The sequence below is a fragment of the Eptesicus fuscus genome, chromosome 1, assembly GCF_027574615.1.
Source record: "Eptesicus fuscus isolate TK198812 chromosome 1, DD_ASM_mEF_20220401, whole genome shotgun sequence".
In the NCBI taxonomy this organism is placed as follows: Eukaryota; Metazoa; Chordata; class Mammalia; order Chiroptera; family Vespertilionidae; genus Eptesicus; species Eptesicus fuscus.
Genome location: NC_072473.1, coordinates 119505814 through 119521561, shown reverse-complemented (window position 1 = coordinate 119521561; position 15748 = coordinate 119505814). Strand labels below are relative to the sequence as shown.

Genomic DNA, 15748 nt, shown 5'->3' with positions numbered 1-15748 from the left:
ACATTTTTGTTCAATTAACCCATTCTAGTGATGTTTTAATTTTTAAATTGACTGTGTGGCCTTACCATGATTTCTATGATTAAGACATGATTATTTGCCTTTGGTGTTATCCTGATAATTTGAATGTGTTTCTTATTGAAAAATAATGACCAAGTGTCCAACACCAGAGCTACAGAAAGAGCAGCAGGAGTAAAAAGCCTGAAGGTAAGAATGCTGTTATATAATTTCCAAAAGGAAAGACACGGTTGCAGTGGCATAGTGAAATGGTGTATGTCTATGCCTTTTCTGCCCCTCTAAGACCAAATAAATCGGTTTCCTTTCATTTGGAGAGGATGTTATAGAACCACACTCTCTGAAAGGTAGGGCAGCCCATGGAAAAGAAACATGAAAGATTTGAAACAAATAAATGCATTCAATGAGGGTGGGAACTGAGGTTGGTGGAACAGGGTGGGGCAGATGTTTTTACTGAGAACAATTGAAATCCATTCTCTTTTGACTTTCTAGAGAGCGGTATAGCATTTGGCCCTTGGCACATGAGGAAAATCCCTATTGGTCAGAAGTGGCAAAAGTGTGGTCCAAGTCTAGATTCATCTTAAAGCTTAATTTCATCTGGCCTTGAAGCAGATGTTTCTCAAAATATGGACATAAGGCTATAGCATGCTTTACACTTTTTAAAAATAGAAAGAGATTGAATGAGAAGAGAGAGAGAGAGGAGAGAGAGAGAGAGAGAGAGAGAGAGAGACTGACTCTGCTGGGTGTTCTGTCTAGCTTCACTACTGAAAATGCAGATAAATGAATGCTTGAATGCTCGCTAGACAAAGTTGGCAACCAACTTTCAGATCTGATATTAGACTCCATTTGTTTCTATCTATTTGGGTGTAAGCTGAACTGATTATTCTTCTATGGGTCATGGTCAAGGGAAGGCTATTGAGGAAAAAGAGAATGTTGGCACTCATCATATTAAACTCTTAATAAAAATTTGGCTAGAGTCAGGGGAATGAATTAGGTGTCTATGCCTCTCTTTCTCAGGGTCATTGGGATATCTAAATAAAACACACTTATAATAAAACCCAACCAAATTTTAGTTTTAATTTTAATGGAATTTAAAACCAAATTATCAAGAGAATCATATCAATTATGAACTTGGGAAAGTACCTGCAGTCACATTTTAAACAAAACTGCCTTCTCCAAGAGCTTAGCATTTTCCCTGAGTTCCTTCTCTCTGTCAGGAACAAATTGAATAAGAAGTCCTCTCAGACAAATTGGGTTATGTCCACAACCAATAATTGTTTTGGATTCCTGTTCTAGAGGGAAAGGTTGGACAAAGGCCCAGTTTGGCAGAAATCCATCAGTGAAATTCACAACTTGTAGAATCAAAGGGTCTATCACTTTGAATTTGAGAGGTTATCATTTGGAAATGCACTGGTTTTGCCCACATATCTACAAGTGGCTTTGGGACTGCTACTCTAGCATAGATGCTCATCAATAGGTTTCAATCACCAGCATTCTTAAGCCCTTCGTAAAATGATTCACAGCTTTCAACTCCTAATGTTACATGCATGCATTATTGAATTTGCTCTTTGCACTTATATTAAATTATGATCTCATTAGCAAGGAGTTAAATAGGTTTGAGCTACATTTGTGAACTACATAGATATAAATACTCTCTCAGAGGGAGCTTCTAGCAGCTAAGCACTGCATAGCTCTGCAAATCATTGTAGCTGCGCCTGTGAAATGAGGGTCATCTAGGTGGCCAGAGTCCCGTAATGCCAACAGTCATACGAGCATGCGCTCTAGTTGTAAAGAAAGCTTGGGCTTTCTCCAAGGGTAGAAGGATTGAAATAACTTAAATCCCCATTCTCTCAGAATCTTGCACCCAAAAACCCCTGTGCAAAGAAATGTGTAGAGATATTTTAAAAGAGCTCTAGACACTAGTATAGTCTAGGGCCTATTTTGAAATGCCACAGCCTCCAACAGCTACTATATGGAGAGGTAAATTTTTTACTACACATATCCCAAGGTAACCTAGAGAAAAGAATATAAAAGACCTTAGAGTAAATTTTCTCATCCAGCAAAGATTCTTCTCTTGCTTGGCCTTCAATAGTCTTCAACTTAATAAATCAAGACCTACCTGGGCAGAGATGTGTGCAGCTGCCTATCTATACAGCTGGACCTCAAATAATGTCATTTCATTCAACATTGTTTTCACTATAACAATGAGATGTCATACAAACTTAACTCTTGTTTATATCAATTAGCCTTTGGTAATATTGATTTTGTCATATATCATTTCACTCGAAGCCACAGAACCTATCGATAACATTTTAAGTGAGGTCTTACTATACATACCTGTGATTTCCTGAGTGATTCTAGGAGTTCTCCAGAAAAGGCTAGAAAAGCAAGTGAGCTATTAGGAAAGGTGACTTGTCACCATTAAAACCTGAAATGTCTTCAGTTAGAGAGAGAGAGAGAGAGAGAGAGAGAGAGAGAGAGAGAGAGAGAGAGAGAGAGAGAGAGGTGGCTGTCCTCCCTCCACTGGGCCAAAGATATTCTCATAAATTGTTCAAAAAAAATCACTACTAAGTACGTACCAAGAAGCAAATGTTAGTAATTGGGAATGAGGTTTGGATGAGGCATATGGTGAGGGGAGGGCTTCCAGCTTAGGTTGTGATAAGTTTCTATATTCATTATCCAGATATTGTGTTGTTAGAGCAGGTTTCTAATTAACTATGCAAATACACCATCCTTGTGCATATATTTCTTTTACTTCTCTCTGACCTCCTTGTCTTTCCCCACAATCTACATATTTACACATATATGTATCCTTCCTAAGGACTTTATTGAAGATCTTCTGGCATTATTAATTAAACAGACATTTGCTCTTTAGGTGTCCCTACTCAGAAGTGAAGCCATTCAGAGCAGAATATATCCCATAGTCTCTTGGGTGAATGAATCATATTACACCCTGGGTTCCTATATTTTTCAGGCCTAGAGCCATATTTATAGTACAAATTCTTATCTCAGCCCTTCTAGGATCGCCATTTAGAGAAATCAATTTGGTTGTTAATTCACAATGTTATTTTTTCTTCTTTACCACTATCGGGGAACTCAGCACCATCACACCATTCTCACCACATTTCATTGTTCATAAGAAAGAATCCAACATGGTTCCAACTACCTATTTTAAGTCTACCCTAAAATTAAAATCGAAAAAAATTGGACAGTGCTTTTGAAATACATATATCAAAAAATTTAGTTACTTTTAAAGAATAAACAGTTTCTACTTTCACAGGGAAAAAAATGGCTTTATCATCATTTGTAATGTTGGCCATCACTAAGATAACATTGAACTTTAAAATGGCTGGTTGGTACATCCCAGGAGTGACCTGGGAACCTAAACAACTGCCACCTGGGGTTGATGCCTTGGTTTAGTGAATACAGTCTTTTGTAGCTGAGTTATTGCCAGGTGTGGATAGGAGAGATAAGCAGAAATTTTTACGAGCCAATTATGTTTTCTTTAAAAATAGAACTCATTTTCAAGGCATTATGAATTATATTACTACCTCTATTTTTTTAAATTGACATTATTCCATGTTCCCCACACTAAGGAATCATCATCCTACCACAGGTCAGCACTACCTTCCCATACTTGTAAATGACTCTCTTATTTACATTTACTCTTACCCTCTCCATCTAATCAACAATCACATACTTTTTATGACTTAAGTGCAGTAAATCATTTTATTCTTAGAAGAACTTTACACTCTTCCCAAAATATTTTTTAAACAATATGGAACAAAGATTTGGAGTTTGTGAAGATTACTTTGTTTCGTTTCCCATTTATCAGGAAGCTGTGTGTTTTAACAAGAAATGTTGCTCTGACTTAAAGGTGTGCAATTCTAATGGGAGAATTTCAGGTGAAAATATTTCTGGATAGGGAGGCATTCCCAGACCCCCTAAAATTGCATCACAAACCTCTCCTGTTCTCTCCCTAAGCCTGCCACCCATGCCCTTGTCTTAGGAGGGCTCTCCTTAGCAAAAAGTTTATAGCAAGCCCTTCAGAGGAAAGAATGCCTAACTAATTTCCATGATAGGAATCTGACCTACTTTGTGTAATTCTTTCTGTTCTCTATTGAGGTGAGTATAATAAATATTTCTGACTTGTAATTCTCTTAGGTACCAGTTAAGGGCCTACAGTAATTGCTCTGAAATATTACCCTGGAGACATATTGCTACACCACAGTGCCAGGCCCCAGCTGCAAGATATGCCCTTGCTAGGTTGATAGTTATTTGGAGTACTGTGGTCCCTAAAGAAAAAATTCATTGTGAACATCCAAGCCCAAAGAACAAAAATAAGGAGGACTGCTACCATTATGTGTGTTCCATTGTAGAATGCATGTACAGAGCTGGCAGTACATTAATTTGCCTTCTGGCCTGCCCCGTAATTGCTGTGCATGCTTGAGCAGATTGCTTAACCCATCTACTAGTATACTTCAATCCCTTTACTTGTAGAGACCATAAATCTACCTTCTTAGAGTGATCATTAAGCTTGACCAATAATAATAGTTATTATAATAATTATGTGAAGTACTAGGCTGAAAAACAAATTCTAAAAGTTATCTATTCAATAAATATTTATGGAGAGAACTGTTATTCTAAGAGGGGATAAAAATACATAAGCCATGGTCCCTGCTCTTGAGAAGTAAAAAGTGTAGTGGGAGTTACAAGACATAGGTATAAATAACAAGCAAGGTAGGAGATGAAGGAGGGAAGAGAAAATATTGGAGCGGACAGTTAAAATGGCTTCATGAAAAAAGTGACATTTAAAATGACCAAATGCCCACCTAATTCCATGTCCTTTAAAATACCAAATCATGTGCATGTGTGTGTGCTGGGGGAAGGGTGTCAATAGATTTGGTTGATTTGAATTGGGCTAGGCAGTACATCCAGTAAGGTACAGTAAGAGAGAAAATTATGGCAGTTTTACTCTGCCACCTTGGGAATGTATTCCACCCCACAGAGACATACTGTTCTAGAAGATTTGGCCTTTACAGTACTTTCTTTTCTTGGCAGCTATCCTAACCTTGTTAAGTGGTATTATCTGTGATTTCTGATTACAGCTTTATGCTTCTTGGCTGTGCTGCTGCTTGAAATGTTTGTTTTTCTCCTTCATTTTTATTTAGACGTTCCCAAATGCACATTGGCTCCCTGCCAGATTTCATAAGCCCTGTGATTTTTTTTCCAATCAAAAACTAAACTTCTAGAGTATATCATTTGTCAGATTTCTCTAAAGTCCTGGAGCATCCAATGAGGTCTGGATGCTGTAAGGCAGGGTTCAACTTTAGCACAATTGACATTTGGAGCTCTGTTGGGAGGGGCTGTCCAGTACATAGTAGAGTGTTTAGCATCATTTCTGGCATCTACCCTTTAAATGCCCATAGTATCCCACCACCCAGTTGTAACAATGAAAAATTACTCTAGACATTGCCAAATATCCCCTGGAGGACAAAATGACCCCAATGGAGAACCATTACTCTAAGGCAGTGGTTCTCAACCTTTCTAATGCCAAGACCCTCTAATACAGTTCCTCATGTTGTGGTGACCCCAAACCATAAAATTATTTTTGTTGCTACTTCATAACTGTAATTTTGCTACTGTTAATGAATCGTAATGTAAATATCTGTGTTTTCCAATGGTCTTAGGCTCTACAGCAGTGGTTCTCAACCTGTGGGTCGCGACCCACAGGTTGAGAACCACTAGCGGGGTTGCCTAAGACCATCGAAAACACAGATATTTACATTACGATTCATTAACAGTAGCAAAATTACAGTTATGAAGTAGCAACAAAAATAATTTTATGGTTTGGGGGTCACCACAACATGAGGAACTGTATTAAAGGGTCGCGGCATTAGAAAGGTTGAGAACCACCGCTCTAAGGTAACCTCCACTGTAACTCTGGAGGCCATGGGAATGGGGAGGAATTACCAGCCATTCTGTGGAAACCACTGGTTGGCCTAAGGCAGAGATAGGCCATTTATCAGAAGTAGGATGCTAAATTGCCTACATACTAAGCCTAGGTTTTGGCAAGAGTACATGGTGGCAGCCCAGAATAGGCCTGGCACAGGAAAAGCCTTCCTTCCTCCAAAACCAGTGCTTCTCAAAATATTTTGTCCCAGGATCCCATTACACACTTAAAAATTATAGGGAACTCCCCAAAATATTGTTTATGTGTGTTATATCTATTAATATTTAACATATTTAAAATTAAAATTGAATAATTTTAAATGAATATATTCATTGATTCAGTTTAAAAATAATAAATCTATGGTAACATAATGTACTTTTATGAAAAATAACTATATTTTTCCAAAACAAAAATAAATTATCAAGGAGTGGTATTGTCCTATATTCTTGCAACTCCTGTTAATGTCTGGCTAAATATAAGAGAATAGGATTCTCATTTCTGCTGCTTTATTCAATCCGTTGTGATAGCACATGTCATGTAGCCTCCAGGAAACTCCACTTGTACATCATTAGAGAATAAGAGTGAGAAGGGCAAGGGTGCCTTAGTATTATAAAAATAGTTTTGACCTCACTGACCCTTTGATGAAAAGTTTTCAAGGATCCTCCAGGGGTTCTTGTACCACACTTGGAGAACCACTACTTTAAATTAACATGTCTCACTTTTATCAGCCTATTTCATTTAAGGCTGACAAACTTCTTTAAAACTCAGAATCTCTAGGGAGAGATCTCTATTTGGACCTTAGCGTGAGTGAGTCTAAATAGAGATCAGACTTCTCTGTTCCTGAGACCTAGTGAAAGTAGCTGTACTGAAGAAATTGAATGAAGTAATTTGAAGAACATAGTACCTGGAGGGAGGACAAGGACTGGTAAGGGCTTAGAGAAGCAGTCTGAGTAATTTGGGCCCTTTGTAATAAGAAAAGAGGTAATACAGAAAGGAAGAAGGAAATGCTTTGTACTTTTTGGTCCTGATGGAATCAGTCACCCATATGCATCTCCCCTGCGATCTGAGCTAACTGCCAGAATCCTAAACCTAGGTGCCAGCACCTAGCTTAAGGCATAGAGCACTGGGGAGAGGTGGTAGTGATAAAACAAAAAGTAATAGGGAAAAGGAGAAAAGAGAGCCACACAGTGGGGATTGGGGGAGAAGGCAGTTCCAATACTTATGTCAGAGCCAGAGATGGTCTGTCTGTCCTTTAAAAGTCTAAGGCTTAATTTTCACTGCCAATAATATCTTAAAGAGGCTCAAAGTTTTGAGTATATTTTGTTTCTTTGCATTCTAAGCATCTCTGGTTGGCATTTGAAAAGCCTAAGACTGTAAGCATTGATTGAAGGAACTTGTATAAAAGGACTTCAATTTCCTGGTGAAATACTAATGCAGATATTCTGGCTTCCAAGCCCTGCACTAACTGAGAAAGTGACACCTCCCTGACACTAAAAGTTTTTAGTTTTTCAAATCTCAAGTACTCTGAAATTACATATTATTTCAAATGATGATACATTTCTCAGAATATCTCAGGTTGAGATGCTCCCTCTGCTCTCAACAGCAAAGTGGGGAAGAAAGGAAATAGGCTTTGAGGACTTGGCCTGATAGAGACCAGATCTTTGTGACTATAGGAAGTCCAACTTATCCAAAATAAGCTAAGAAAATTTATGACATGTTCATAGTTACATAAGTGTGTATAAATATGTCTGCTTTCCTCCTCGTAAATCCGTGGCATTCAAACTAAAATGCACTGGTATTGGCAATATTGTTCACATGTGTCTGAACACCCAGTAGTTTATTGCCTTGTAATAAAATTATGCCGTGCTCTATATATAATGTATTATCCAAAGTTATTAGAGATACTGTATTTAAAATTCATTAGCTCTAGAAAGACACCAGGATAAAGGTCATTATTCACATTTTATAGCTGAAGAAATTTCTAAGAGAGAAAATCTTTATCATGGGACCAGTAGGGTTTCCTATATTTTGCCCAATGGCTCCAAATATAGTCCTTATGCTTTAAGGTGTGGAGGACTAGGTAGCAGTGGCCTAGCCTCCTGGTGATATATTAGCCTCTCAGTCAAGGATGTCTTATCTTCCCAGAACAGCTTACCTAAGCTGTTCCTCTACAGTGCTACCCACAGTGGCAGTCAGTTTGCATTTTAGGTCATGCTGTATTAATAATCTAGTTTAAAACAATCTGGTTCACTCTCTGGTAGCCTGAGTTGAGCATTGCAGAGAGACAGCTAGTCAGTAACTCAAAAACAACCCATAAGCCAGTTCTCCCACTTTTGGATAAGTATTCCTCTTATCCAAAACACAGGGGTCCACATTATCGTATACTTTTAATACTAAGATCAGGATGTATATAAGAATTTAGTTTGTAGAGTGAATACATGTATGGAATACAGTTCTTTCTAAGATCATTTTCGACTGAGCAACTTATTTGTGTAATAAAGGACAATCAATCAGAAGGCCTGTTATTCACAAAGAATCTATTCTCTTTTCTGTTCGGATTCACCCTTTTGTCTCATTTCACATATGGAAATGCTGCCCATTCTGGCTCAGTCCCCTTCCCCATTCCTCCATAGAACTTGCTTTCTGTCTGGAAGTACAATAAGACACCCAGTTAGATCAAACCTAATACATCTCCATCACAAAACTACTGCAAGCTGCCGCCGACAATTGTCACTTGAGGGGAGACCCTCCTCACCACACACAGCCTATCTGAGGAGTGCCTTTTTTTCTATCCTCATTATTTAACAGTGTGTGCCGATTACTCAAAGCGATATGGGCAGGCCCTGGTAAATATAGCGTTGCTGTAGTGTTAACTTTTTATAAGGTAATGCTCAGGTTGCCTGCAGTGTCTAAAATTACTCTGTGGCCAGGGCCCCCTGCTTTATCGCTTTCTATAGTTTTAAAGTAGTTTGAAGCTTGAATAACATAAAATAACATAATATAATGTTATTTATGTTATTTCCCACGTGAAGAACGCCTGTAAACCTTGCAGTATTGAAACTCAGTGAACAAGGCATCTTAGACAAGCTGAAAAACAAATGGTGGTACGATAAGGGGGAATGTGGAGCCAAGGACTCCGGGAGTAAGGTCAGTCGCTGAAGGTCTTTTTGTACTGATTAGCAATCACATTTTGAACCACTGTTTATTTTCTACCCTAAAAAGGCTTTTCTTCCCAACACACACTCCCTGACACAGTGGGACCCCTTTATAACACCAGCGTTAAAAGAATAAGGCAAACACCAGCCTCAAAGGCCTGCCATGTGACATCAATCATTAACTCTAGAGAGTTATTGTTATGATTAGGGGATTCAATCTGGCCCACTGCATTTCCAAAGCTATAAAAGAAGAAACTGTGTTATAAGGGGGTTTTACTGTATTTTACATTTTCAAAGTTCAAAGAGAAAATATAACAACAACCAAAAAAAAATCCAGTTGTGACAGTACTTTGTCTTAACCTGTTACAGTGTCAGAGACTTTGTAGTTGTAAATACCCTTGGTTCTTAATATATTATGTCAATCCCATCTAAAAACAGTCAAAGAAATAAATAACTAAGACTGGTCTCTGTAAGCAGAATGATTAGCTTCCTCCTAGCTGCTGTCGTACTGAGTTCAGCATCTATTTGGATCTCGAATCTCATTAAGTCTGTCACACTTCTCTCTTCCAAAGGTGTCATTTAAATCTCTGTACATAATACTTTTTTAAATTCAGTCACATGATCCTTAAGGGTTTACATTGTCAGGATAACATCACATTGATAAGCATGAAACACTCTTCCCTGCCTCCTTCCTGCCCCCCTTTGTTCCCCTAAGAAAGTTTTTTTTTTTTTTTTTGTCGATTTTTGCCTTTCCTTTTTTTTTTTTTTTTGAACTAATATTGTGGTATCAGTTAATTCATTTCATGAAATGCCACTCATTTTCCCTGTGCAGTGAACCATTTTGCTACTGGTTTTTTACATCCTACAACAGGGAATTCTGTGAAACTTAAATACATGAAACTTGAAACTGTTCTTGTTACTGCAGCTTTCATGGGGTATGTCAAAGGACACTTTTCCCCCATCAAATACCACATATATATAAAAGTCTCATGGCAGAGGAAGGGTTATCAGAAATTGGTCCATTTCCTAATGGACTGTGGAACATATTTGAAGATAGCCTCACCAGCTTCCTTAAAGAAATGATCCATTGTTCCATAAGTGACAAATTGTTATTACTTGTCTAGCTGTCAGTCATCCTAGAAGAATGACTATTTTCAAGGTTGTTTAGACATGAAGCATACACTTACCCCCTTCCTGAACATGTGATCCAATTCCAATTGGCCGTTTTAGTAAACAAGTACAGGACTGGCTCCTATGAAAATAGAATCAGGACAAGGCCATATTATATTTACATTTAATTCTTTAAATGGTGGCAGGACTAGCTGAGCCACAGAGCATTGAATGTCAGCAATGACCATCATCTGCTCACTATGTTATCATTTGAATAAGATTCTCAATTCACTGACTTAACAATTTGGATATTCCATTCAATTGCATTCAGCAGCAAAATGGTTACATTCACTCTAAAAAGACTACAAAATGCTGTATTTTTTTTGTTTGTTTGTTTCAAAGAAAGGCTCCTGGCCCTTGGTGTGTCCTACCTCAAGGTAGGGCTCAAGGCACCAACGTTTTTCTTTCCATGGTTCAGCAATTCAGTTTTTGCTTTTTCATTCAGGCAGATAGCTTAGTCAGATTTGCAGTTTGACCTGAAAGTCACTGACCGGCTTCCTTAAATTTTCCCCTATTTTGAATAGAAAGCAGATAAGTGTAGCCTTTTTTAAAAAATTATTTGCTACTTCCCTGGAATAAAAGCTAAAATGAGCTGGATTTTTAAGAAATCCTCAGCCTCCTGGAAAAGCTTTCTGATTTGTATAGAGCCAATTCAGGACCCAATGAGTCCTCCTGACAGTTTCCTTAAACTCTCAGGAAGATGGATTAGAGCCAATTCTTTGTGCTGCACCCTTGTTCCAGCAGCACAAAGACTTGCTGCCCTAAGAATGAACACTTAGCAACCAGTCCCCAAAGGAAGCAATTTCTCAACCACTAGGGGAAAAGGGGGTGTTAATCCTTTTTAAACAAACCTTTGTGAAGTAAATCTCCAAATAAGAATATCAGGAACATCTAATAGTCTCACCTGGTATCTTAAAGACCGGTTGTTGACAAGTTTGTCACAGAGAGAACAAGGGAGAAAGGGGTGTTGCGGGGCAGAGAGGGGAAAGAGTGCTTCAAGTTCCCAAATGAGAAGAGTGTTACATTTATAGAGATTATGTCACAGCTCAACTCTGGCAAATGGTGTTTATTGAGACTGGAAGAGGAATGAATTGTGGTTATGTTTACAGTTTTGCTCCCATGACCAAGTGCTATTTTATTTAGTTGTTGACACTATTTTGAAGTACTAGAGGATTTAAGGAGTCAACATAAAAGAATATATAGGTGAGGATCACAACTGTTAACAGAAACACAATCTATCATATTGCTGGCCATTGTGAAACATCAGTCAGTTGCCAGAGTTGAGTCATAACATGTCCATCAATGTTTAGCTATTTTACAACTTAAAACTATCCTATACTGTTGTAATGTATTATAATGTCCCATTGCCTTTGCTTTTCCCACGAACTAATAACATTGTTCATTTCTCTTAGGACAAGACCAGCGCTCTGAGCCTGAGCAATGTGGCAGGTGTTTTCTATATACTTGTCGGAGGTCTGGGGCTGGCCATGATGGTGGCTTTGATAGAATTCTGTTACAAATCACGGGCAGAGTCCAAACGCATGAAACTTACAAAGAACACCCAAAACTTTAAGCCTGCTCCTGCCACCAACACTCAAAATTATGCTACATACAGAGAAGGCTACAACGTGTATGGAACAGAGAGTGTTAAGATCTAGGGGTACGGTTAAGGTCTAGTAAATTAATCAGCCTTACATTGTTGTATGTTAATCTCTTTTTTATTTTTTGTTTCTTAGTTTTTTTCTTGTTTCAAGCATTGTCTATTCTTTGCAACCACTTGATTCTTTGAAAACAATGGTTGTGCTTTCTTGTCTGTAGTGCTTTTCTAATAGCATAGTTGTAATTAAACTGTGGTCTGTGACCCAAAAGGCAAAAAATTCTCTAGAGCAGCACAGTTCAATAGAAATGTTTAATTTAATGATATATTTTATTTAACCCCAGGTATATTTTCAACATGTCATAATTATAAAAATAAAGATTTTTTACATTCTTTTCTGCATACTAAGTCTTAAAATCTGGGTTATATTTTATACTCAAGGCACATCTCAACTAGTACTAGCCACATCATCAAGTATGTATTCAATAGTCATATGTGGCTAGTGACTACTATATTGGACAGTGCAGCCTTAGAGAAAGCAGCTGCTCCAGAACTGATGTTAAAATAAGGAGTGAAAATGGGGCACTGCCACAATGAGAAATGCAATGCTTCCATAGGGGAACAGTGTTCTCTTAAGTATAAGCTTGAGAAAAATTTTTTAATCTTTGAGTCCTTTTGTTGTCCCTTTCTTGAAACTAATATTCTGGTAAGTATTTCCCAAAGAACAATCTAGGATCCTTGCTGCTGGCTGCCCCAAATTCATACTTAGATGAACCTGACTGATGCCACCTTGACTCTGGCAGCTATAGCCAACCCCACCACCACCATCACCAATAACTCAGATGTGTTCAAAGGCAAGCTTGAATTAGGATAATGCTTTATTCTGGAAGTGTTTAAAATAATATAGTCTTGTTATCTTCAAGTGCATCTGTCATCACTAACACACCTATCTGAAGTGGAACAGAACATTTAGCAACTTCATAGCCCTTATTTTATGTGGGAGATTTTTTACCTCATGAGTCAATGTCAATGTGCTTGAATTTCTACAAATTTATTTATTTGTGTTTTGATCTCCTTATATTTCACATTGTGAATCTAAATTCAGCTGATTTTTAAATAACATTTCATCCAACTAAATAATTTGTCTTCACCATGGAAAACATTACCTTGTTTGATGAAGTTGCTGGTTGTTCTTTTCTGCTGCACACTGTAAACTTTTGCTACAATAGATTAAGTACAATGAACTAGCCCACTAACAAAGTGTTCCCATTGCATTGTTGAATGTACAATGCATGCATTTGTCTGTAATTAGAACTGTTTGCATGCAAGCATTTAATGTGCTATGTGCTTAAAATATTTTCTTTTTGAGTAGGTTATATAGTCCCATTACAATTTGGGGCATATTATTTGCTTTTTCATAGAATGGTAAATGGGTGATTTTGGCCTAGTTTAATTATCCCAAATTCTAAGATACTGGCATCCAAAGAAATAGCATTTTTCCAAGTGCTCTCAACTTTATTGCCTCATTTGATGTAATAGGTCAGAAAGATTTTTCCTTTTAAGCAACTAAGACCCAGCCACACCACATGACTTGTTCAAGGTAACACAACTAGATAGTGACAGTTCTGAAACTAGAACCCAACCCTTCTTTCTCCTATGGCTATATTCTTTATTAAACCATGCCACCTCTAATCCCCATGGCCTGGTAGTTTCCAGGAACCTTGAAATCCCAGTGGAATTCTATCAAACAGAAAGCAGATCTCAAGTTTATGCCCCACTTGTTTATAAAAAGTCTTGAGGGACTGACTTCACCAAGCCTCCATATTACTCACTTATGCACTCTACATGAGGTTGTATATTCACTTCTACTTTCCCCAGAAAGAATTTTTTGAAACAAGGGTCTCAGAGCTCAGGGCCACATAGCCTCCAAGCCCTCTTTATTATCAGCCATTCCATCTGAGAATCTAGGTCCCTGTTCCCCAATTAGTATAGCCTCAGTCCCTTGTTAAAGCCTCAGAGCAGTGCTTCTCAAATGTCAGTGTGCATGTAAGTCACCTGGGGATCTTATCAAAGTACAAATCCTGATTCAGCAGGTCTGGGATAGGGACTAAGAGTCTACATTTCTCACAAGCCCCCAGGTCATGTTGATGATGCTGGTCTAAGGCTAGAAAAAAGTATCTCAGAATATGTAACTTAAGGGAAGAAAGGAGGAAAGGAAGAAGGGAAAGAAAGACAGAAAGGGAAAACAGAGATAGAATGGAAAGAGAAAGGAAGGGAGGGAGAGAGAGAGAGAGAGAGAGAGAGAGAGAGAGAGAGAGAGGGAGAGAGGAAAGGAAAGGAAAGGAAAGGAAAGGAAAGGAAAGGAAAGGAAAGGAAAGGAAAGGAAAGGAAAGGAAAGGAAAGGAAAGGAAAGGAAAGGAAAGGAAAGGAAAGGAAAGGAAAGGAAAGGAAAGGAAAGGAAGGGAAAGGAAAAGAAGGTAAAGGAAGGGGAAAGGAAGGGGAAAGGAAGGGGAGGGAAGGGAAGGGAAGGGAAGGGAAGGGAAGGGAAGGGAAAGGAAAGGAAAGGAAAGGAAAGGAAAGGAAAGGAAAGGAAAGGAAAGGAAAGGAAAGGAAAGGAAAGGAAAGGAAAGGAAAGGAAAGGAAGGGAAAGGAAAGGAAGGTAAAGGAAGGGGAAAGGAAGGGAAGGGAAGGGAAGGGAAGGGAAGGGAAGGGAAGGGAAGGGAAGGGAAGGGAAAGGAAAGGAAAGGAAAGGAAAGGAAAGGAAAGGAAAGGAAAGGAAAGGAAAGGAAAGGAAAGAAGGAAAGGAAAGGAAAGGAAAGGAAAGGAAAGGAAAGGAAAGGAAAGGAAAGGAAAGGAAGGGAAAGGAAAGGAAGGTAAAGGAAGGGGAAAGGAAGGGAAGGGAAGGGAAGGGAAGGGAAGGGAAGGGAAGGGAAGGGAAGGGAAGGGAAGGGAAAGGAAAGGAAAGGAAAGGAAAGGAAAGGAAAGGAAAGGAAAGGAAAGAAGGAAAGGAAAGGAAAGGAAAGGAAAGGAAAGGAAAGGAAAGGAAAGGAAAGGAAAGGAAAGGAAAGGAAAGGAAAGGAAAGGAAAGGAAAGGAAAGGAAAGGAAAGGAAAGGGAAGGTAAAGGAAGGGGAAAGGAAGGGAAGGGAAGGGAAGGGAAGGGAAGGGAAGGGAAGGGAAGGGAAAGGAAAGGAAAGGAAAGGAAAGGAAAGGAAAGGAAAGGAAAGGAAAGGAAAGGAAAGAAGGAAAGGAAAGGAAAGGAAAGGAAAGGAAAGGAAAGGAAAGGAAAGGAAAGGAAAGGAAAGGAAGGGAAGGGAAGGGAAGGGAAAGAAAGGTAAAGGAAGGGGAAAGGAAGGGGAAAGGAAGGGAAAGGAAAGGAAAGGAAAGGAAAGGAAAGGAAAGGAAAGGAAAGGAAAGGAAAGGAAAGGAAAGGAAAGGAAAGGAAAGGAAAGGAAGGGAAGGGAAGGGAAGGGAAGGGAAGGGAAGGGAAGGAAAGGAAAGGAAAGGAAAGGAAAGGAAAGGAAAGGAAAGGAAAGGAAGGGAAAGGAAGGGGAAGGGAAGGGGAGGGAAGGGAAGGGAAGGGAAAGGAAAGGAAAGGAAAGGAAAGGAAAGGAAAGGAAAGGAAAGGAAAGGAAAGGAAAGGAAAGGAAAGGAAAGGAAAGGAAAGGAAAGGAAAGGGAAGGGAAGGGAAGGAAAGGAAAGGGAAAGGAAAGGGAAAGGAAAGGAAAGGAAAGGAAAGGAAAGGAAAGGAAAGGAAAGGAAAGGAAAGGAAAGGAAAGGGAAGGGAAGGGAAGGGAAGGAAAGGGAAGGGAAGGGAAGGAAAGGAAAGGAAAGGAAAGGAAAGGAAAGGAAAGGAAAGGAAA

The 15748-nt window shown here is 38.8% G+C and overlaps 1 protein-coding gene across 2 annotated transcripts in view; it reads left to right on the top strand.

The window, feature by feature from the left end:
* GRIA3 (glutamate ionotropic receptor AMPA type subunit 3) overlaps positions 1-11948 on the top strand; it is a 361210-nt gene extending 349262 nt beyond the window's left edge. Inside the window, exons 14-15 of one of the 2 annotated variants that reach the window (XM_008156125.3) lie at positions 8998-9112; positions 11703-11948. In XM_008156125.3, coding sequence (XP_008154347.1) covers positions 8998-9112; positions 11703-11948 — 361 coding nt within the window. The remainder of the gene's footprint in view (positions 1-8997; positions 9113-11702) is intronic. The other variant, XM_008156126.3, reaches the window with a different exon arrangement.
* Positions 11949-15748: the final 3800 nt, after the last annotated feature.